The sequence below is a fragment of the Stigmatopora argus genome, chromosome 22 (assembly GCF_051989625.1).
Source record: "Stigmatopora argus isolate UIUO_Sarg chromosome 22, RoL_Sarg_1.0, whole genome shotgun sequence".
Lineage (NCBI taxonomy): Eukaryota > Metazoa > Chordata > Actinopteri > Syngnathiformes > Syngnathidae > Stigmatopora > Stigmatopora argus.
Genome location: NC_135408.1, coordinates 12510104 through 12533783, shown reverse-complemented (window position 1 = coordinate 12533783; position 23680 = coordinate 12510104). Strand labels below are relative to the sequence as shown.

At 48.7% G+C, this 23680-nt stretch overlaps 2 protein-coding genes across 2 annotated transcripts in view; both read left to right on the top strand.

Annotated features, from left to right (window-relative positions):
* The window catches only part of skp1 (S-phase kinase-associated protein 1), a 119864-nt gene that overhangs the window by 43050 nt on the left and 53134 nt on the right, over positions 1-23680 (top strand). The window lies entirely within an intron of this gene.
* fstl4 (follistatin-like 4) overlaps positions 1-23680 on the top strand; it is a 65703-nt gene that overhangs the window by 9180 nt on the left and 32843 nt on the right. The window contains exons 2-5 of the mRNA XM_077592322.1: positions 3515-3796; positions 8667-8770; positions 8848-8881; positions 22775-23020. Of these exons, the coding sequence (XP_077448448.1) occupies positions 8681-8770; positions 8848-8881; positions 22775-23020 (370 nt within the window). The 5' untranslated portion in view covers positions 3515-3796; positions 8667-8680. The remainder of the gene's footprint in view (positions 1-3514; positions 3797-8666; positions 8771-8847; positions 8882-22774; positions 23021-23680) is intronic.

Here is a 23680-nt window from a genome sequence, read left to right as displayed (position 1 = left end):
TCGGGGAAATAGCAGTAAATACATTTATGCAAAATGTTTTTCCCTTTTGACTGATTCTCGCTCTTGCAAAAATTCACCTGACGCAACCATTTCATTCACATTTAGATAAAACAACAACAAAAAATCAGGAAAATGGAGCTGCAAAAGCCCTTCCAGTCCAAATGGATTGGACGTATGACGCCGTCAATGTCGTTAGTTAACGAGGAAATGGCCCGAAACAATGGCAATTCGCCATGCGACGACCCGCCGTGCGTTCAAAACAAAACTCGAAATGAAATTTGCAATCACAGTCGGTGACAAACGGCTCGGGTTTGAAACGCCGGCTAAGTGCGTCCGATCAAATCGGCGACGGTGGCCATGGCGATGGCGGTGGCCTTTGAGCCATTTGGCCAGCGTTCCACTGAGCAATTTGAAAGGAAATAAATAATGGCTCTCCCCGCCTGACACGTTCCGACTTTGACGCGCCGCCGGCACGGACGGCCCCGATTGGACGGCCCCCGCGGCCGTGCCTTATTTGTTTTATCTCAATTTGCTGGCTGGCTCGCCGCAACCTCGCACTTGAGCGACGTTTCATCTCGACACCTGTTCCACCTCGGGGGGGAATTATTGTCTCTTTTGAAGTCAAAATATGAAAATACATAGTAGAAAGGCGGCGAGAACGGCTCTCGTGAAAACATCGGCGATACGCAGCTCACGTGAGATTGACTTTCAGGGACAGTTTTTAATATTGCAAAACGGCGGAGCCCTATTTTTGCATTTTGACTGAGCGCTGTCAATTTTGACGTGGCGCTGCACTATGTATGTTGCCTTTAATTTCAGCCTTTAACTCTCATCTTTTTAAGGGAACGCCATGGAAATGTCCCATTTTCTTGGTGACCTTGAAGGCTCCGTCGCAGTATGGAAATATGATGTCATTGACAGGGATGGGCGTCCAATCCATTTGGCAGCGCATGAACATTTGTTCGTTAAGTAAACAAGATAGACTCCATTTCCATCCGTTTCATGACGTTTCACCACTTTTGATTTGGATGGTAATTGGGGACATTTGAACATTTTCCTTCTTAGCTCATTGGCCGTCCGTCATTGACGATTGACGCCAAACCAGAGTTCCGAAGCTCCCAATTCAAATGGATTGGACGACCACTCCATTTCAATTTCTTCGATCACGCGACGCCATCGATCATTTTTTTCTCGTTAACTCTTTGCCCGCCCGCCGTGGACGTCCCTTTTTGAAATGGCTGCGTTCCAATGGATTTCTCAATGATGAGTTTTCATTTAGGCCACGTCCATCACCCCGAACCCCGATCGGCTCGTTTTTTTTTTTCAGAGCGCGACCGATCGATGAGATTGGAGCAGATCCATCATTTTAAAGTGGAGCCATTGAGGCGTAGCGCGCCTCCGAAAAAATGGCCCATTGCCCCCACCGGCCTTTTATTAGATTAACCTATTTAATGCACTTCATTAACATGTGAATGAAGCACGCCGTAGAGCCATTAAATGTGATGAGATGACGACAATTGCAAGCGCTGAAATATATCCCATTTCATTCTGGCTTCTTTCTTTTTCTTTTCTTTTCTTTTGTCCGGAAGGAGGTATCAAAAGCTCACCCACTTTTTTCTCCACGGAATTGTTTTCCGATTTCCCCGATCCGATCACCTGTTGCGACGGGAATCGTTTGTAAGAGAGCAGCTCTTCAAGATTGTTCTTTTTTTTCCCAAGTAACAAAATAATCGAGATGGACGCGGCGACCGATCCCTCACGTTTCAGTTACTAATGAGGACGGACGGCGAGTGGAGGAAACAAAAGACTGGTCGGGCATCCGCCTCCCATCTTTAGGCTAGCAAAAAATACAGTGCGACGTCCAAAACAGCAGCGTTTTTTTCTTTTTTTTTCATTATTTTGAAATGGTTGGAGAGCGATTGGCCTAAGTATGATGGTGACAGTGAGAAATGCCACAAGGACTTATTGAGGTCAGCCGGTGGCCACGTTTGACTGCCTTTCACGGCCGTATCCGTTCGGCGGCGGCGGAATTTTTTCCGCTCCCGTGGAGAGGCGCTCGGAAAAATCCAGTCTGGATTCTCTTTTTAATAGCGTGCTATTATTTCAAGCCTCTTTGGAAGCCACGCGGAAGAAGAATCGACGTGCGTCCACGGCTTCTTTGTGTAAAACAATCGGACGAATGGATGTCTAATCAGATGAAAAAAAAGATCTGCGTGGGAAGTGAGCTTAGCCCAAATCTAAAGGTTAGAAATGGTGAATTTAAATGCCATGACTGCATTATTTTTTAGCCTCATGGGAATGCCCCCAAATCTGAGGTGAGCAAAAAGAATTGCTCCAAAATGCACAAATGCTCAGAAATGAGCCTGGTGATCAATTTGAAGTGGGAGGGACTTGAAAAAAACGTAAAGGATCCATTTTTAGGGAGCACAATGTACCCAAGTATGGTTTTGACCTCTAAGGGAATGGTCTCTCACCATGACGACCAGTCGCCGTTCTTCCGTGGTGGTTTCTGGCCGACCTTTCGCTCTCTCTCTTTTTACTCCCGTTTTTCTTCGCCTGCTTCGGTGGAGACTTGACGTACGTTCGAATCCCGGCCGTGCGCGACGGGAAAAAAGTCGGCCCGTCGACCCGCTCGGACGCAGTTTAGCGTGGATCGATGGCCTACTGGGGGCGGGGCGTGCATGGCGTGCGTGGCATGTGGGGCGTGTCCCTGGCCTCCAGCTTCCTTGCTTTATGAATTCACGGCGCGCACCTTTTTGCTCAATAATATGGATCGGCGGTTTGTCGAGGGGCTTTCTGTTGTCCGCCGCCAGCCCCTCTCGTTTCAAATGGCTTATGGATGGCATTTTCTTATTTCTTGACACGGTTTGAATTTGCTTGAACTCGTCCAATGTATTTTTTAGCGGAGGGACGGACGGATTGGCTGCGCTACTTCATACATAGCATTAACAGTCATTCATCCACCGGTGAAATTAATCTGATGGTTGTCCTTTTCAAGGAGTGTTTTTTGATTAATATTGCATTTAATGGATCATTTTACGTATGATTTAATACTAATTTGGAATTTGATTATCATTGAGATGACTTGCGTTATGGTATAAGAATATGACCTCGGCCTTAGATGTCTTACTCCCTATTTGTGCTGTGAGCCCACGACTATTTTTCATTTTTAAAAATTGGCCTCTTTCATTCTAACTAAAAACATAGGAAAAATGAAAAAAAGATTTTTTGGTTTACTCTTTCTTAACAGTGCTTTTTTCCCATAATTGATTGTCAAAGATTGACGGTCACATCCCTCGTTAGCACTGCCATTGACGGTGGTAGACTCCAATCCAAATGGGAGCCATTGTTTGATCGCTGCCAGAAGTCCCAGTCCAAATAATTGGGACATCCGGCGCCGTCATAATGTGTAATCCTGATGTTTAAAAGATTTTTAAAAAATAGCCAGAATGCACCATGTGACATTTTCTTATTTGAAGATGTATCAACCACTCGGTTCCATTATTTTCCCCAGGTTTTCTCAGCGTAGGCCCCGCCCTCTCCCCGCCGACGTCAGCACGGCAGCGCGCTTGAAATAGGGCGGCGGAGGTGCGCGGCGCTCCCAGACGACGGCGAGCACCGAGAGGAGGAGAGAAGCCCGCCCGCCAGCGGCAGGAAGCCAGCGCCAGGAAGCCACAAGACGCCCGCCGCAGCGAGATGGCCGACCGCCGCTGAGGCTTTGGGAATCCCGAGCCCTCGGACACGCTCGCGCTTGGACTCTTTTCCCGCCGTCTTTTTCACCTCGCCACTCTCGCGGGTAAGTTTCTCACCTCGCCTTGGCCATCGCAATGCAGAAACGGGAGCGTCGTGGAGGGTCCGCGCACGGGAAAGATTCCGTGGGATGGAGCCGGCGTCCGTGGCACGCCAAGGGTTAAAAACAGAAACATGCCACGGCGTCATAAATCGTTGACTGCCGTAATTGCCTTGGAAGCCATTACCATACGGGATGCCGTACTTTCCATTTTCTTTATTGAATGACACAAAAAAAACATCCCCAAATCCATTTCCGTTTGGACCCAATTTCCCCGACGTTATCAGTTGGCGTCCACTGTTGTCAAGCCGCTCTTTTAGAGTGACCCCAAAATCTTGCAAAGGATTCCACATCGGCGTACGTTGATATTTGTAGTTGACGCAGGCAAAATTCCCAACTCTTTGGTGACCAACGACGGCGACGGACATCGCGTCCGCTCTGGAGACGAGCCGAAAGCCGAGAATTCACCGGCCGCCGTCTCAGATGTTATAGATTCGCCGTCCGTCGCCGCCTTATCTGCGGCGGTACCGTACCAACTATTTCCATCGGCTCGTACGACGTTGTCGTCTTGAAATTGCGGGCGGGATGAACGATTCCCTTATCGAATGTTCAATGAATATTTTGTCGCTGGACATCTCTGCAGCGGCGCTGTCCGAGGTGCTGAACGCAACAATATCACTCGACAAAAACATATTATGCTTCCCATAATCTCAGCTGTATTCATATGATGATGCTGTTTAAGAGTTGGACACTATTTGGGGGGAACGAGACTTTTTGAGGCTTTGCCGTCCGTTGTGATGGAAATGGAAGATTTTTGAGTAGCTCCGCTTTGGAAAGACTCGTTTGCCTCACCACCACCACCACAATGTATTCGGATAATACCGTTAAATCCAGGCTCGGGGGATGATGAAAATGGCCGCATACGTAAAATGTCTGTGCACAATTCCATGATTTATTCAACGCTGTATTTTTAGGGAGAGAGGCACGGAGCCGCTTGCTGCTTTTATCGAGCAAACAAAAGTTTGCGTGTTCCAACCCCCCAAAAATGGCAGGTTCTGCAATGGGATTATTGCACATGGTCATGTTCGTATGTACCGTATATTGCGCAAGCTCATAGTATATATATATATTTTCCTTCAACCTGGCGCCTGGAAATATTTTCACAAAAGAGCTTTTTCCGTTTAGATAGGAGAAGAGCATTTCCGAGCCAGACGACGCAATAGCCCAGCACAGCGTGCACCGCTCGCTTTTTTTTTCACAGCCCGCAGACCATAATCACAATACTCCCCTAGTATGTATAATAACGCTGAAAGGCGGGATTGCATTGGGTCGGGGGAATTGACGGGCACAGCGGGTCGCCCGCTTAGTCGGCCAGGTGCCTCCAATTGCGTCACGAGTCCGATGGAGGAGGTGGCCGTCCGCCCGCCCGCCCGCCGGCCATTTTGCGCGCTAGTGGATACTTCCAATGACGTTTGGGGTGCTTTGTTATGGGGATCTTTACTTGCGGAAGACGAGAATTTTCCTCTGAATAAAAACTCTGATCCCATTACGACGAGGATAGCGCTTCCAGGACGTCCCAAAAAAAAGAGTTTTGTGGCGTTTGAGAATGGCTCCAAGTTTCAAGGTGCGCAGGGATTGGACGCGGCCTTTGGAACGGGGTGTCGTCTGGCGGCCTTTTGAATTCACGCCGTCTGTCGTTTTGTTCCTTGTTAATTTTTTTAAGGGCTTCACGATGTGCTCGGGTGTTTTTCTTGCGCGCTCCCATGACGTTGAAAAACCGCCGCCGACATCAAAGAGTGGCGCACTTGACGGCAAGAGGAAGCCAATCATTAAAGGCCGCTAATGTTAGCGCCGCTTTGCGCGTGGCTCTTTGCCAATGACTTTTTTGTGTGAGAGTAGGAATTCTACCTAGCAACTGTGACAATCCACAATCCAATTTGTTGTTGTTGTTTTTTTAATATAAGTAAACAGCTCAAAAATGACTTTTTACTAATTCTTTTTTAAATTTAGCTTTATCTCAGGGTCGTCGTTTTTGGATGGCCAGTGTGCCGCAAATTAGGCTAGTTACAAAGCCATTGAAAATTCAGAGTCGGAAGATGAAAAAGTATAGCGGGTATTGTAGCTCCTCCCCCACTTTGCGCCTCCCAGCTGGATTAATGGTTGATTTTGATGGGGGGCGACGGCGATGACGCTCGTCCGTCCGACTCATCTTTTATTTACTGACTTTGCGGTCCGCTGGAAATTCCTTTTTAGTATGACGCCATCCCAGACAGAGGCCAGCGAGCCCAGCCCAAATAATGCTTGAGAAGGTTCTCCCATCGTCGCGTTTCCAACAATTGGACGCCCGTCGCCGTCAATGGTAGCGAAATGAACGCGTCCCACTTTTCTTGATTGAGTTTTTTTTTTTCTGCGGGTTTTCGTGTCTCTTCAAGGGAGATTAGAATGGTTTAAAAAACAAGACCATTTTCAGATAATGACAGATGGCGAGACACTTTGTTTTTCTCTGCTGGGAGATATTCAAATTTAAAGGGACACACACACACACACACATTCATGCTATCCTAAGACTTGTTTGGAAAAATAATAGTAATAGTCGCCAGCAGAGCCCAGGGACGCCGCCGATTCCTTTTTTTTCTTCTTTTTTTCTTTTCCGTGGCCACTTGAAATTCCGCTCAGTAATGTTGAACTTCCACAAGTGACCTTTGCCGCCCCATCGGCTCCGGGCAAACAGGATGGCTGACCGAGAGTCGGGATGTAATAGGAGGGCGTTGGCCCAAAGGTTACCTCCCAAATATTGCTTCCGCTAGTCAAATGTCATTCGGAAAAAAAAGAAAAAAAAACTCGCGCGCGTTCCAAATCGATACTTCGGCATCCACGGAGGGCCTCGTCGGCTCGGCGTGGTCGCAAAAAACGCCTTGGCTTATAGTCCTAGTGTTTGATTTGGATGGATGGCTTGGCTGCATCTGAAAATAGGAAGCCAAATAAAGAAGGAGCCTCCAAGATGTCTCTTTTCCCTTGGCTTCTCTGCTCCGGACCGTTGCAGAACTCTCTGCGGCCCTTGCCTGATGCCTGAAATTGAACGGAAAGCCAGCCATTTTGGCTGGAGCCCGGCGTAATTGCGCGCTTGCTCCCGATGGAAATCCAGGAGGGGGGGGGGGAAAAAATCCGGCCCGGTGCCATTCTCCCAGACGAAATGTAATTTGGCGGGCTCGTCTGTCGAACGGAGGTCGCCAGGAAGCCAAAAGAGCCAAAAGAGTCAAAAGAGCCAAAAGAGCCAAAAGCGCTCCCTCCCTACAAAATAGGAAATTCTCACGCTGTAGAAGACTGAATTGATTTTTGGAAAATCAAAGTCAAAACGTGGCCATTTTGGATGGAAGAGAGGAACCCCCATCTTGGAAAATCTCCCTTCCGACAGCGTTTTAAACGCGACGCGACGCCCACTTTCCCCCCGCCCGCCGGTCCTCTCGGGAGGGAACACGCCGCCGCTTTTTCCATTACGCCAAGTGACAGTTCATAACCTTATCTTTCCGCCACGAGCTGTGGCGCTTCCGCGGGAAGGATAAGCGGGGGTAAAGAAGACGGGATCCCCGGGCTGACGCCGAGGCCGACGCCGACCCGTCACGTCTCGCTCTCTCTTTCAGTCCGTCCAAAGCTAGCCGGAGCGGAGATGAATCCGGAGGGCCGATGTCGACCAGATGAGAGCCCGGCTGTCAACGCCCAGTCGAAGCGCTAATCTCCGTCTTTTAGCTCCGGGTTTAGATGGCCGAGATAGTCGGGAGGTTAAAGTGCTCTTGTCACCAGACGATACGGCTCGCCGTTTCAAATCCAACGCGCTCGCCGAGAAAAATAGTCGAGTGCGCCGCCCGGCGTGGATGGAAAACGGCCAAACTGCGTCTATCGGAAGGCCATTTGCTGTCGGCCCAGGTCACACAAAAATAGGCCTTGCGCTACTTAAACGTCAAATATTAAAAAAAAAATAACAAGCGCTTAAGGTCATCCAAATCCAAATCCTAATTTCTGCGTCGCAAAGAGCTCAACGTATGAAACAAATCTGTCTGGAATGCTTTTAACGCGCACGACCAAATGAAACCGCAAAGACCGACTTCCCGTGTCTTTTTGATATCGCTAAGCCGAACTGGAAAATCCCCCCCGACCCCCCATTCCAAAACTCCTGGGGTTGTTATCTCGGGGTAAAATGAAATAACGCTCGGCAGACTTTCCATGGTGGCTGAACAAGACCACACTTTGTCTTTGTTTGTCTTCTTCTGTGCACTTGTTCTCTCCATGCTACTGAATATTTTACACTGACCTCAAAAAAAAAAGCAGCGCCAAGCAGATCCATCTTAAAGGCTGTCCAATACATGACATACTCATTCAGTCTATATAATTTTTCTTTTTTTTCTATTTATCATACTCCATGTGGGAGGTAAACAAGTCCAAAACGAATCAATAATTTGTAGATTTTGATGACCAGGCGCCGCTCTAATTAGATTTCTTTATTGACTCCCTGCCTTCTAATGAATTTTAAAATGATCCGTGTGTGTGTGTGTGTGTGTGTGTGCGCCCGTCTCACACGTGAAGACAGTCACTGGCAGATCTCATTTGCTCGTTAATTTTCAAGAAGGAGCGAGCGGCCCTCGGCCATTACAAACGCCGCCGTTTACCGCCAAGAGTGACGTTCCCGATAGTCTCTTCAAGTGCTAATTTCACAAACGCTTTGGAGCTTTGCGACTCAGCGGCCCGTCTATCGCTTTGGGAAGGGCTTATCATTTTTTGCTTGTTTGTCACGTATTTCATGTCTGGCACCAAAAAAATGCAAGAATTCGAGTTACGGGATGAATTTGATGAAAGTTTGTGGTGTTGTGCTTCCTCGCAGGGACGCCGGAGGAGATGGGCCGCCTCGCCGTTTGGGTGGCGCTCGCCGCCGTCCTGTCGGCAGCCCGCGGGATTCGATCCACGTCCTTGGCCACGCCGTCCACGGTAAAGACTGATGTTGTGATGATGGAAAGTTGTTTTTGTTTGGCAAAAATGCTCAGCTAACCTGTTTGTGTTTGCAGGAGAAGCCGGAGTTGGCCGGGACCGTCCGTCAATGTGAGTACATGCGTCCACGCGTACCCGCGTTTACATCAAACAATTGAACATGTTGCAAAACCAGTGTTTGAAAGTGATTTTTGCCCTTTTATCTTGGTGCTCAATTCCCATTCAAAGCTCCGTCTTTATTTATTAGAATGACCTTAAGCCCAAATTCATTTGCGATTTTCACGTCTCTTTCTCGTTCGGCTTTGACATGTTTTTTCTTCTTCCGTCCGTCCACCGGTTGTTCACTGGCTTAGGCTTTTCCCCCCATTGCTAGCAAACCGAGCGGTTGCGTTTCTAAAAACAAATCCTAATTTCAGACGTTGTCAGTCGAACGTTGTTATTTATCGCGCTACTTGCCGGCGCGCTTTCTCCCGACAAACACCTGCTCGGCGAGATATATTTCCCGACAGGAAACAGGTGTCTCGCTGACAGACGCGCGCCAATGAATGACGTTTGGTGAAGTGCGCACACGCACGCACGCTAACAATACGTTAAGAAAAAAAATAAAAAAGGGCCCGGAGGCCATGCCCGGAAACGACAGTTTGGTGTCACCTCCTCTTTCTCGTTGGTGTTGCTTTTGCTTCTCCGCGTTTGCCTCTGGCGTTTCCATCAACATCGCCTTGTTGCGGGAACTTTCCATTTTAGCTCTCCTCAATCGCTATAAAAGCAAAAAGACAATTAGAGACATGTGCGGATGTGTGGATAAAAGTGCCACTAAATCATACAAAACTTTGTGTTTACCTACTTGGTGACCTGTATTTTTTATTTATTTTTTCCTACTTGGCCGCCTCGTTGTTGTCCGCTGTTAATTCACCGTCTCCATTTGTATTCGTTTAGTTTTTGGGACGCGCCTCTCGTCGTTAGCAGCATAACCGAGCCAGGCGGCCCATTTTTTGTTTTTTGGCGCAATCATTTTGAAAGCATTCCCGCCCCCCCTCGTGGGACTCCCTCGTCCCGTCGCCCACGTGGAGTCTGCCGGTCGAACGCGTCTCTGCCTTCCCTTTCTCCGCATTTCTCCTCGTTGGTCTCACGTGGCGGGGACGACGGCGTCGGGCGGTGGGTCGGGCTGGCCCACTTTTGCAGGAAGACGCAATTTTCTGCCGTGCCGATATTGTGACATTTCCGCTGGAGCATTCTTTTGAAATGTCACCCGTTGCGCTGCACTAGCGTAAGAAAGAGCGAAAAAAAGAGAACAACGCGTATGAATCATTCATAGCGCAAACGCTGATTCATTGGCGCAGGGTGGCGGGTTTAGAGATGGGCCCGCCCACCTGGCCCGGCCCTCGGCGCTCTCCGCTCCGTCGTTTGTCGTCGGATTGGACGTGGCTTGCCGTCGAAGCGCTATCTGAGCTGCTTGGAATTTGTTTTTCTTCACTCGGGATCGTCGGATATTGCCGATATTTGATTGACAGATAGTGTAACGTTTTCTGACGGGCGGCATTTACTGTGGCCGCCGCTCTTTCTGGCTGTGTTACGTAGTTCAAACTAAATACTTTTTTTTCCTTTGACAAAATGATTTTGGCTTGATAGCTCTAAATTCACCCGACGCCCCCTAGTGGCCACGGCGAGGCCGGGCGCGGCAAGCTCGGAACAAAGCTTCATTTCCCTTTTACGACTTTGATAAGGTCTCGGGACGTCAGGGTGATTTAACGGCCGCCCGGCTTAATGAAATCACTCCTCTTCCTCGTCGGCGAGATTTACGACGGCGCTCGGCAAAACTCGTCTGAGCTCCGGCCGTGAAAATGAATCGTTCTGACGCGGCGGCGGCGGCGGGGGAGGAGGTTCGCTCGCGTTGGACCGAGGAGGCCGTCGTCTAGATTTATTTTGCCCCGGCCGGCGCCTTCCCGTAAAGCCCCTGGCGCCTTTCCCAAACTAAAAAGAAGACACGAACGACGGTGATTTTTTTGCTTTGTCTTGTGTGACTTTGTATACTTCCGCCTTTTTCTGGCCTGCCAACGGACTTTTAAAGGCGGCGAGAGTTAGCCAACGGCCTAGCGGCGCTAAGTATTTAAAGGCCGACGTTACCCAAACGCGGCAGTTTGACGACGCGGCCAGCTGTCGGAGCCCGGGGTCGTCGGCGTTTGCGCGCGGCGGCTGGCCCGCCTCCAACCCGACCACCTGTCTGCCACGCGCTAACGAAGCGACGGCCCGTTAATTGGACAATGAATGAACGCTTTAGTGGTGACGACATTTAAGAGGTGTTCTCGCATCAACGCCGAGTCCAACTGGAGGGGACGATGAGCGCGTAAACATTCGTCAATGGATTCTTCCAACTGTAGTATTTCTGCTTCAAAGATGTTCTAAAAATGGCCACCAGTGGAATTCAAATTTGCGTTTGACGTCTCCAGCCAACTCCAAACTTCAGTCGCATTTGTCTGATGGCGCATTTTTTTTTTTCTCAAAGAGACGCACGCACGCCATATAGGTCCGAGAATAACTCCACGGTAGCGCCATGCCTTGGAAAATCTATTTTTAAAAGCGCGTGTGTGATCTGAGGAGCTGTTGAAGATTAATTGGGGAAAAAAAAGAAAAAAAAACAAGCACAAAAAGCGGGTGCAGGTGCCGCCGACTTTGGAAGGAGATTGTTGAATTATGGATGATGGAACGTGTGGCGAAAAACATCCAGATGGAGGCGAGCGGCTCGTAAAAAACGCGGGTCAACAAAAGCGCCGGCGCTTGCCGACACTTGTTTTCTTGACTTGTTTTTCTTGCAATACCATGGACAGAAAGGCCTCCTCTGCCTGTCATTTCTTAGGAATTGTTGTGCTTTGTAAGGATTGCAACGTATTGCCAGATATGGTCGAGACGTTCTTTTTTAGCAATTGTAACATACTGTAATAATGGCTTTTTGCCATGTTTAACCTTAATTTAGCGGCATTGTCGACCAAGGGGAAGCCCGCCAAAATTGAAGGTCCGATCATCTAGTTGAGGGGTAGGGAACCTATGGCTCGGGAGCCATATGTGGCTCTTTCCATGGGTGCATATGGCTCTCAGGTAAAATATGAAAATCAATGGTGAGAGAGCTGAGTCCCAAACATACTAATAGGAGCATCACTGTGGCATTGACACTACCTCTACCACCACTTTAATCATAATTTTGTTTTGTATGACACTTCTGAATGCATGATATCATTGATACTGATTTATTAGCAACATCATAAAAATTTTGTCATAGGAATTTGGAGACTTTTTATACTTAAAAGTGTTGAAAGGACAAAAAGATCACCCATTTTCATGTCATTTTACTTTTCAATTGTGAGAATGGCTCTCAAGAAATAACATTAGAAAGTAGGAATTGTCTATGGCTCTCTCCGTCAAAAAGGTTCCCGAGCCCTGATCTAGTTGGACGTGGTGACGCCGGAGCCACGTCAATAGCCGCGCTTCGGGCTCCGTGTGGACTGACTGGCGTCGGACTCCTCCCATTTCCCGTCTCAATGCCGGGTCTCCCCTCCTTCCCCGGCGCGTTGACGTTACGAGCCGTTAATAACGCGCACTTTAATTTAGCGTAAAAAGCACGTGCGGCGGCGCCGTTGAGTCATTGAGACGTCTTTAATTATCCAGTGGCCCGTCTTCCTTCCGTGGGCCTATTAGGCAAAAAAAGCGCTTGGAGAAATGGAATTACGTTCATGTTTCATTAATAGCTCCTATCTCTGTTATTTCCAGTGGCGGGAGGGAGGCGAGGCGAGGCAACCTTGTGCTTTTTGCGTTATCTTTCAATATACTTGTAAATTGTTAATCTGGGCCCACAGGAGGTCCGCTGACATGCGCATTATCTCCCATTAATTCCCTTTCAAGTCAAAGAAAAATGGCTTTTATCTTAAAGCCAGATTTTTTCCTCTTTCCAAAGAAAAGCGCGTTCATTTTTTTTAAAGCCTGGCGGGCCGTTTCTCGGACGACCACCTATCCGCATGTCGCCGGCCCTCCGAGCAAATATTACTTTGACGACTGTGTCTAAAGTGTGTTAGGGCGCAGGGGTGTCCAACTGTTTTTGGGGGGGGGGCTCGCAGCGTGGGATGATGAAAATATGACCGTATTAGCCCGAGTATAAGATGGTGCATTGAAATAAGACTGTAAAAGCGTCGGTCGTCTTACATTCGGCGTCTCGACGCATTGACAACCCTAGATGCGAATGCTGAACGCTTTGATGGTTAATGCAATTAATGTAATTATTGCAATTTTGTTGTTTTATCACAGTAGATTGGTGGGTTCATTTACATTTTAAAAACCAGAAGCCACGCACGTGACTGCACTTTGACATATTTAAATGATTGGGATATTCAGATGTGATAGATAGTTTTTGCAAGATTTGAATGAGGCAAAATAACACCTCTCGAGAACATGTTGTTATAATCATTTGTTTCAGTGTAAATATTGAGTCTTGAAAAAGAGGAGGTGGTCTTATATTGGGGACAATACGGTATTGAATATAGCTTGCGTAAGAAGGCCAAACGAAGTGGAGTTTTAGTATTTTGTTTCAAGTTCGTACAATTTCTTTGTTCTCCAAAGTGAAGTGAGGCGAACGTTCGCGGCGAGAAGTTTACGGCCGGCGCGCCAGACGCTAGATTGTCAGCCAAGGAGCTCTCCATTTCCCCCCCGCAACGCAGCCCCCCACTCCCCCCCCCCCCCCCCCAATAGCCTCCCACGGGCTGCGGAGGATTAGCTCGGAGAAAATTGGCCGCCGACATGGCTTTCGTCAGTGTTTAGCGCCGAGCTGGAAAGGCTGAAATGAAAGTGGAAGGATCAACTTTTTTTTCTTCTCCCGGAGACTTCTCAATCGATGTGGCTCGGCGGAAATGGCCTTTGGCCCTTCCTTCCAAGTACTTTTTTTTTTTTTTTCCCCTTCTTCTCCCTCCAATGGCGCCATGTTTATGACCACCAATTAGACCGAACGGAGTCCAAATTCAAACTTGTTTCAACGCATCTAAAAAGCCAGGCAGTGTTTCCAGATTTTTATTTATTTGTTTATTTCCCAAATGCGGCTGCAGGAATACATTTAAATACATCCATTTTAATACGATGTCCAACATATTTATTTTAGGAATAAATATAAGGATATTGTTTTTATCTTATCTTATCCTCGGGGGGTGCTGGAGCCTATCCTAACTGTGCTGAATGGGCCGCTAGCCAAAAATGTAGATGGATGCAATTTCCTTGCAAATCCAAAGCATTAAACACCACTGCAACGGACTCCAGCACGCTCGCCGTGCAATCTTTCCACGTCTTTGTCTCTCATTGAAAAACCACGGCGTTGTTTGGCTTGGTTGCCGTCTGGCCGCGTCCCCCAAAGGCCGGAAAAGGAGACGTTTGTTTGGCGCTTTCCGGGTCAAGAGTCGCCGCGAGGGCGACTGATTGCAATCACGAGCTTTGATTTAAGCTGGACGGCCGTCCGGTCCTCTTTGATCCGGCAAAAAGCGCTCAAAAAGCCACGCTTTGTTGCTTTCCACACGCCGTGTATGACATCCTTGATTGTAAACGATCAATAGAGATGATGATTTTTTTTTTTCATGAGCGGCCTGCCACGCCAGCCCGTTTTGGGCCAACGTACGTACGAGCGAGCCGGTCCGGTCTAGTCCGGTCCGGTCCGGTCTTTTGTGCTCACACCTGCTACAAACAAGAGCGTGTTTGTTTACACAAACGGAGCTATTTGTTCCCGTCCAGTGAGGAATATGTGCAGAAGCAGAAGTGATTATCGAGTGCTTCTTTGGCCTTTAGTGGGGGCGGAGCACTTTAATGATCATTTTTGCATATTTTCCAATAACTCCACGCTCGATGCCGTTTGGCTTTTCCCAAGAGAGGGAGCTCCAGATTGAAGCGGGGGGGCGGGTGGGCCGTAGAATCTCCTTCCGCGCCTTTTCCATACCATATATTGTATTCCACGGTGCGGCATGGTTTTTGACGTTTGAGAAGTTTCAATTTAGAGAGGCTTGAACACTCATGAAACAATGTGTATTTGCAGTTGGAGCGCAAAGGATTGTTTTAGATTGAAACTATTTTTCTGGATTGTTTAGGATTTTTTTAAACCAAGAATTCTTTTTCCCCCAGATGAAATGGGCTTCTTTATTCGTATTCCGACGCCGTTTCGCTCGCCGTTAGCCCAGCCTCCATTTATTTGCCGTGGCATAAAACGAGGTGCCGTGTTTGGAATGTCATCTGCCTTGAGGATCCTTCTTTATAGAAAGGAGCAGCAAAATCTTCCAAATATGTCCATTTTCCCAATACGTGAGATCTTTGGCAATTTGCACCATTTTCAAACCTTGGCAGAACAGACTAAATTCATCCGTTTTTCCGAAACGCTTTGCCTGGCCCGGACGCTAAATCCTTTTACCACGTTGAAGTTTATGAATTGTTGATTTGAATGAGCATTTCCTTTAATGAAAGCATCTATTTCTGCCGTACGGCTTTGCAAAACATTGATCCTATTTTCCATACTGCCCGTTTTCCAATAACTGAGCTATCGGATGGCGCGCTCGCTCGCTCGCTCGCTCGCTCTCTGCGCCAAGCGGCGCCGCTTTCAGAGTCGGTGGCCGCGGGGATGACTCCATTAGAATGCAGACCAAATCGCCCGCCGGCGTCTTTTACGCTGCGTAAACGCTGCGGCTCGCCGCTGTAATTAACTCGTAAAAGAGCCGCGTGCCGTCGCCCAAGGTCCCAAAGGCTAAAAGAAGGGAAGGGGGGCGGGGCAGAGGCGTCTGCTCGGGGCGGCGCCCTCGTGTAAGCGTTGGACAAGGGCACCGTCGTTAGGGGAAATGCTGTTTGCGTAGCCGTACGTCGGCTAACGCGAATCGGAGCCCGTCTTCTCCGTATAATGGCCACCAAATTTGGGAAAAATTGGTCCATTGTCCCGCAGCCGCTTGTAGTTGGACGGCCGTGTTTTTGCGAGAAAATCGCCTATGGTCTACCAGCCATCAAGTCATTGAAATTCACGGATGAAAACAGCCACGCCACGCTAGAAAGTTCAAGTCACGCAGAAATGGAAAATCAGTTTTTAGTCTGTAGTTGAAGGACAATCGCCCTGCGTGGCGGCAAAAGTGACAAAAAGCCTCCACCTTTGCGTGTCACTGTGCCCGCGGCGTCATTACTCAACGCCAAACTGGCGGGGCCAGATTGCTGCTTTTGCTTTTTAGGGGGTATAAAAAGAAGATGGAGCGCGTCTCGCTCGGTCAAAAGAGAAATGAGCCCCCCGTGGAGTTCAGCCGGGGGAAAGAAAACGTCTGGAGGGCCAATACACGGCCTTTTATCACTTATTATACAGCCCACTGCCTCCTATATTGTTCGGGGAGCCTTTTCGCTCACTCGCTCGTTCGCTCGTCCATCCATCTCCCACGCCGTGTGGATCGGAGAAGCGTTATCGGCACCTAATGTCATCGGGCTGGGCTGCGCTTACCATTTTTAAGCCCGTCGTGCCCTTCTTTTTTTCCACGCAACAGCAATTTTGGCTGGTGAGTCAAGGTGCTCCACGGAAGACCCATCGTCACTCTCCATTGGACAAATTGGCCAACTTTTGGAGGACAAAAAAAGGTCATCTTTGTGACAATTTATGTTAATGTTTGTCGTTTGCCTCAAATCAATAGCAGTCCCCGACCGTAGGAAGTCCCAATCCGGCCCTCTCTATTTTTCTTCCCCCGGTAGAATCGGAGCGGCGTCATGATGAAGTCAAGTCGAGCGTGTAGCGCTACTAACGATGAGAAGATAAGCCGTCACGCGGCTTCATAACTCTCGGAGCGAGCCGACCCCGCACGGATAAACAAACGACGCCGTCTCCGAGCGGGTCGGAGGTTACCTTTTTTTTTTTTGCCGCGGATTTGCGTACGAGTGTTTGCCGCTGATTGATCGCTCCAATTATACGTCGGCGTAGGCGTGCAGATAAAATGCGCCCGTGAAGCCGCCCGCTTTGAATAATCACAATACTGTAATGATAAAATGTGTTTTTTTTTTGTAATCATGTGGGATTTAATGAACTAGACGCACTCTTCTTTCCATCCATTATTGACTTCCATAATGGCGGCATTACCATTAAATATGACGCAGATTTCCGAGCAGCCGCTGTAAAAAATACAATGCACGGTGTAGCTAGCGTATGTATTTTCACACGTATTATATACTTAACACGACACGTTTTTTTAGCCCAGGCTTGACGAAAACAAGACTAGGAAAAGAAAGACCTTGAAATGTCCTGGCACGCACACACACACACACACACACAAATCATTTATAATGATTACATTTTCAACTCTTAAATCCGTTAATTTTTTTAATCAAAAAGGAACTCGGGGCTCAGCATTCCAGCTCACGTCCGTGTCCATTAATCAATTTGCGCCCATTAGCGATAACGCGGCGGCGGCGCTGTGGAGTGCCGCTCGCCATTGTAGTGGCGCGACTCCCGTTCCCTAATGAACGGCGGCCCTATCGCATGGCGTCGAGGGCGAGCCAAGGCCGCCGGAACTCCATAAAAATGCAAATCTCCGTCATGCCGAGCTGGACGTGATTAAACATCTCTGCTATACTTTCTATTTGGATTGTTGCGGGAAGTCAAGTCAAGTGAAAAGTGGGCAAAATCCTCTGAATTTTGGACTCCAGGAAACGCCCAAGTTAGGAAATCCCCAAAAGGTCAATTCACTTATTGTATCCGTTATTTAATTTTGAAATTGTCCCGCTCACATCGCGGCCTGCTTTACTTCCACAACAACAACAACTTTCTTTTGGATTTTTATAGGGTTAAGAGGCAGATTTTTGGCGTAGGCCATCGTTAGAAGTGTGTCAACCGTCCCGGGCGACGAGCAAAGTCCTTGTCAAAAGCCCCTCCCCCCTTATCTTCACGGGTAGTGTCATCTTGCGGCCTTATGCAAACTTTATGACGACGACGGCGGCGGACGTCGACGCCGGCGAAAGGATGCTGTACTTCAGCTAACCCTGATTTCTCTTGAATGATTTATATCTCTGGGCGACGGGGGCGTTTTAGTGGTCCCCGCTGAGGCCCCGGGGGGGTCCATGGTATCATCAGCAAGTCTTTAAGCCGCTCGCTCTAGCATGCCATTCTTCAACTAGACACCCGCAAAAATAGTGGTGCGCTCGATGCCGACGACGGGACTTTCTGGTCGGTAAAAAAAAAAGGAAGGACTTAAAGCTATTTGTCCGGCGTCCCGCTAATTTAGCCCGTAGCTTCCAACAACTCTCTCCATGGATTTTACTCATTGCAAAGGCGGGCATCGTGTTTGACTGACGTCGACGTTCAGACCAAATTTTCCCGTCGAGGCCACCTTTATCCCGTTTGAGTCATCGGCAAACGGAACGCGGAATGGCTTTGCGGCGCCATCCACAAATAGTTTGTTATTTTTGGTGGTCTCGTTAAGAAAGGACGTGGAGGAAAAGCAAAACGTTTGGCCAGCTGTACCAATCCAGTCCAGACAAGAAACGGCGCTGCGCGAGAAGACATTTGCACGTAGCGTCCATTAAGGACATTAATATTCCAGAAAGTAGACCCCCCCCCACACACACACAGGTTGTGTGAGCATCCGTGCTTGTGTTAAGTACAAACTCATTTTCTCCATGGCGCTCCCTCATGACATATTTACATTGGGCATCAATTATGGATTATGATGTGATTGAAGCTGAGTGGTTCCGTCGTGGCCCCCGGGTGAACCCACCTTGTCGTCAAGGAAAAATGAAAAAAAAAAAAAAACAGCCTGGGATTATTTTGCCGTTTCATATGTTTTCCTCTTTTTGTTGACGTTTCTGGCCAAATTCTAGCAAGACTCTGGGGGGGGGGCGCATGGCGGGGGTCGCCAAACACTCGGGCGTGCTCACGGGCGCGTCCGCGAGATGACCGCTCTGCGCCGCTCCCTCGGAAACGCTCTTCCGCTCCCTCGCTGATGACCCGGGTTATTTTTTATTTTTTATTTTTATCCCTTGACAAGGTGTCACCTTCACGTAGAAGTAGAAAATTGTTACTTTTTTTGTGCGGCTCCAACGGAATGCAGGGCGGCCTCACAGTTCTGGGGTCCTGGGTTCGATCCCAGCTGGGTGGAGTTAGGGTTCTCCAGGGCTTGCGCAGCTTTTCTCCGGGTACTCTGGTTTGATTGAACTCTCGGATTTGCTAAGTGGGAGGTGGACGGGCTAGCCACTCAAACACTTCATGTATTCGTGCTTTATTATTTCTTCCTGATTTGAACTCATTCAAGATGACCTAAATATATATATATATATAAATGATGATGTGATATTTTCTTCCACCTCCCTTGGAAAGACTTTCCATAAATTGATGAAACTTCCTTTTCCTGACCTCCTCTCGAGGCCTCTCCAGCCGTTCCCCCGCTGTCCTATTTTTGCCCGCCGTCGTCCATCTTTCTTCCTTCCTTCCTGCCTACCTGACACACACACACACACACATGCAGCACACACACTTAAGGGAGCGCCGACATCCGCCTGTCAACGTCCCACCGGTTCACTTGATGAGATCGCTTGCCTTCTGTTTTACATGAGGCTTTTATTTATTTATTCAACAGCTTCCTTTGTGTGTGTGTGTGTGTGTGTGTGTGCACCCACGCGTGGGCCAGAGAATGATTTGGATCCAAAAAGACATAAACGCGCACCTGTGTGCAAAGAGGCTGTCACTTGAATGATAGGCGAGCGACGGCGCAAATGAATTATTCACGGCGTTTCATTCCGAAGGCTCCTTTTCTGACCGTCTCCTCGCCGTCAGCGAGGTCGCCGATGGGAGGAATGGGCCGCGTTTGGGAAGGGAATTTAGTCTTGCCGCTTTCCATCTTGGGTTTCGGTGCCGTTGACGACCGATCCTTTTGGACCGCTCGTCGGGAGCGAACATTCCTCTCCCGATTGGTGGGGTCGTCGTCTAATGACGTAAACATTTCTCAAAAGCAAGAAAAGCTCCTCGTTTGGAAACGTCTTCTGCTTATTTGCCTTTTCAAAGCCCGAAATGTTTTGAACTTTGCCTGAACTTTTTTCCCCCGAGCTCCGACGAGCGCTACTCGCTAAAACGCTCGCTAAGACTTAGCGGAAGGCTCGGGAAGATTGTCCAAACGAACGTCACGTGTTGCTTTCCATCGTTTCTGGGAAAACAAATGTCTTACTAATGAGTCCCAATTGCCGTTTGGAAGTATGCCGTTAAATTCAAAGCAGGTGAAAGGATTAGCCACCTGAGCTAACGTTAGTTAGCTCACGTTTGTTTGGCAGAACGTATCCGTCACGTCCGATTTGTCCGATCTTCCCACGCCGCACGTGTCGACGTCTGGCGGCGTTATTGGAAAATCGAAGGGACGTAGTTAGCCATTTATGTGAGGAGCTTCACTTTATCATTTCTTGTTATTTCAGGAAGGCCCGGAAACTGTACAAATATGAATTGACTCTATGAATGAGTGTGCGTGTGTGTGTGTGTGTGTGTTTGTGAAACATGGCAAACAAACTAATAAGTCTCCCGTTTATCTCCTGGCCGTTCTAGCGGATGGCGCTGACATGCGGCTAATGCGTCCTGGCTAATCGCATGTGAAAGTGATTTTGTCTCTATAATGTCAAGTCAAAGAGGTCCCTACGGACACGTTAGTCGCTATTGTAATATTTCATGTACTATATCAGGGAGCGCATGAATAGATGGAGCTGAGCTGACTTGTAATCGTAGCCTGCTGCTTCAACTGGGATTTTGGGCTGGGAGGATTTGCATTGTCTTTTCTTATCCAAATGCCGAGGCTAATGTTTGCCTCCTTTTTTTTTTGCCTTTCCTGAAGATTAAGCATTACACATGACTCGTGGAATTACAGCACGAGATTGAGGATTCTAACCCGGGGACCCCACCAATGTATTTTCGCCTTCCTTTACATTTTCAAACTTTCCCCGCTTTACTCGTGGGCCGGGCCGCCGTTTGCGCTGCTTTATCCGCCCTGGCCGCTCAAAATGGAGCGGACGTCCTCCCAACGACAGGGACCTTTCTTAAACCGGCCACCGGATGAATTTGGAGAGAATTTCGATTGTGCTTCATTCCCTGGCGAAGCTCCATTCGGCCCTGACCGGTCGCTCGAAATGGCGGCCGGTCCTCCCACTTGAAATGAATGGGATGTCCTCGGCAACACGTTCCCAAAGTTCACGTTTCTAATTAACTCGGCAGATAGATTTCCATGATTTCCATGTCGTCCACTTGCGGACAAATGCTTGTATTCTTGGAATGCATCTGGCGTCTGGTATCGGTGGCAGTCTGAAGTCACGGATACGTTTTCCGAAGGTCTCCGCCGTCCCAGCTCCTCGTAGACCATCGTTCACGAAGAAGAGAAGGGCGCCCGATAATTGGTGTGAGGAACAGGCGCCAGAACAGGTGTAATGAGCTTCAAAGCAAACGAACGGCGTGCCCTATTTCTATTTCTAGGGAGGCAAATGAGCCGACTTCACCTGCGTGTTGAGGAGCCCACCACGCCACCCCCATTTAATGAGAAGTCAAACAAGCGGAGGAAGCCATTGAGCGCTGGCGCTTTGCTTTCATTTCCATCCGTTTAATACAACATCCCGAGCGCGAGTAATCCGCGCTGAATACAAATGCTTATGTTTACGCCGCGCGCCATCTGCCGTGTCTCCGCGGGTGATAGATTTCCATTTTTTCCCCCCGCTATCTTCGCTCGGGGATTTTCCAGAGCCGCGCCGCCGACGGTCAGAATTGATGTCCGAAATTAGCCGAGCGCCGCGTGGCTGGGGGGGGGGGAAAGTGGGAGCTTCGTCGGAGGGCGGATCCGGAGTCCGGGGCCTTGCCATTCCCCGGTCTGGGTTCGATTCCCACTCGGCAGGCGGAGTTGCTTTTGCCAAACTGTCCTGCGAGAGCAAACAAAAAAAAGTCCAAACTCCCCAGCGAGAAAGTTCAATCTATCGAATGGAGCCGCTTCATTTTTCTAAGATTATTTCCGGAAAACAAACGTACTTGAACCTCATTTGTTTGAAAGCTTATCTTTTCTCCCCACCATCAATTTCAAAGGCATCGGAATTTGCATCCCTAGTCCAATGGACGCAACGGTCTCGATTGCTACCGTTAATTATCAAACCAATAGCGCAACTCATCGGTCATTAGCCTTTAGAAGTGGAAAATGGTTCTGCTGCATTTCACGTGTTTGGCGCCTTGCCAAAATGGCCAATAAGCCGGCGTCTCATCCTCTTAAGAGCTAATAAACATGTCGCTTTTTTCCCCTAAAATGTCAGACGGACAAGGCGCCGTTGCGCCGGAAACGGAGAAAAAAAGCCTCCCCTCGGGCGGGAGACGTCCCATATAGCAAATAAAAGAACGGAAAGAAAGCGAACCCGCTTAGGACTTAGCATTTTAGCGTAGCCAACGTCAAATATGTCGTGTATCGTTGGTGACCTTTGTCGCCGATAGAAAGAATCTAGACCGGCGAGCGCCCGGTCGTAGGTCGCGGGGGCGGCGCCGAAAGGGGGAGGGGCCCTCGACGGGGCGGCAAATTAGCACACCGGGATAAAGAGACGGGCGGACGCCTCCCCCCGGGGGGGGCTACACAATACTTTACTGCAGGCAATTAGGGAATAAATAGAGGTGAATATGATAAAAGAGCAAAGTGTGCTTTATTGTTTTCCTTATTTCCCTTAGGAAATAACGCAAGTAGACATCATCTGTTAGCTTCTTTTTTTTGGGTACTTTTTTATCCACTCTATGGGCCACTTGAGCTTTTAAGACCGCTTGGAAATGTGGAAATTCTCACAATCTTCACGTTTAGGTTTAAGGCCAAGCGACTATTCTGACAGATGCTATAGCACATTCTTTGACCTTTGTCTACTTTATTACCATGAGTAGTATCTTCCTCTTCTTACTCTTCCCATTTTAGCATGCCGTTTCAATACCCGATTGAATTCCAAATGAATAAAAAGCGCGTCCACTCAAAGCTGCCGTCCTTTCTTTTCCAGCCCTCTCCCAACAACCCGACGGCGGTCCCTGCCGGAGGACGTACTGCGGCCGCGGGCGCCTGTGCGCGCTGTCGGCGGCGACCGGTCGCGCCGAGTGCGTGTGCCAGGACCAGTGCCGTCCGTCCTTCGTGCCGGTTTGCGGCTCGGACGGCCGCTTCTACGAGAACCACTGCCAGCTTTACCGCGCCGCCTGCGCCGAGCGGCGGCCCATCCAAGTGCTCCGCACCAAGGACTGCTTCTTCAAAGGTAAGTTTCGCATCCGGTCTGGCCTTCTATCAGTGCTAAAAGTCAGCTCTGATTCAGTTCAGTTAAGTTGAGTCCAACATATTTTGTATTGATTTGAGTGTTGCCAGTCAGCCCGTTTCAAATGCCATATTATTCAATCCAATTCATTGGTGAGCCAATCCGACAAAGTGGGATGGCCATTTGACTCCAAAGGCGAGCCGATTTCCTCCGATTACGAAGCCATGTTCTTACGATGCTGTCCGATGAATCTTCCATTAGCATTGTTTGAAGTGATGTCAGGATCCAAATTGTTTTGCGCTGATCCCAGTTGGAGTCAAAGGCTCTAAAATCTTCTGCTCCTGAGATATTTCCTTCCAAATTCTTTTCTCTCGTTTCTGGCAGAGAGGAGATGGCCCGCGGGCTTTTCCGCGTCGACGCCGCATCGATCCCCCGTCGAGTCTTTTTTAATTACCCACGTTGCAAAAAATAGCGCCGGCTGACGGTAGCGTTCGAAGCCAGCTCCATTTTTCTCTCGTCTTCTTCTCTTTTTTTCAAGCGAGTACAGACGTGGACGACGAGAGCTTTCCGACGAGCCCGAATGGAGTCGGCGGCGCACTTAAAAAGCTTTTTGACTCGCATTTGATACGGAAACATTTGCGCGCAAACAAAACAAAGCCTTGT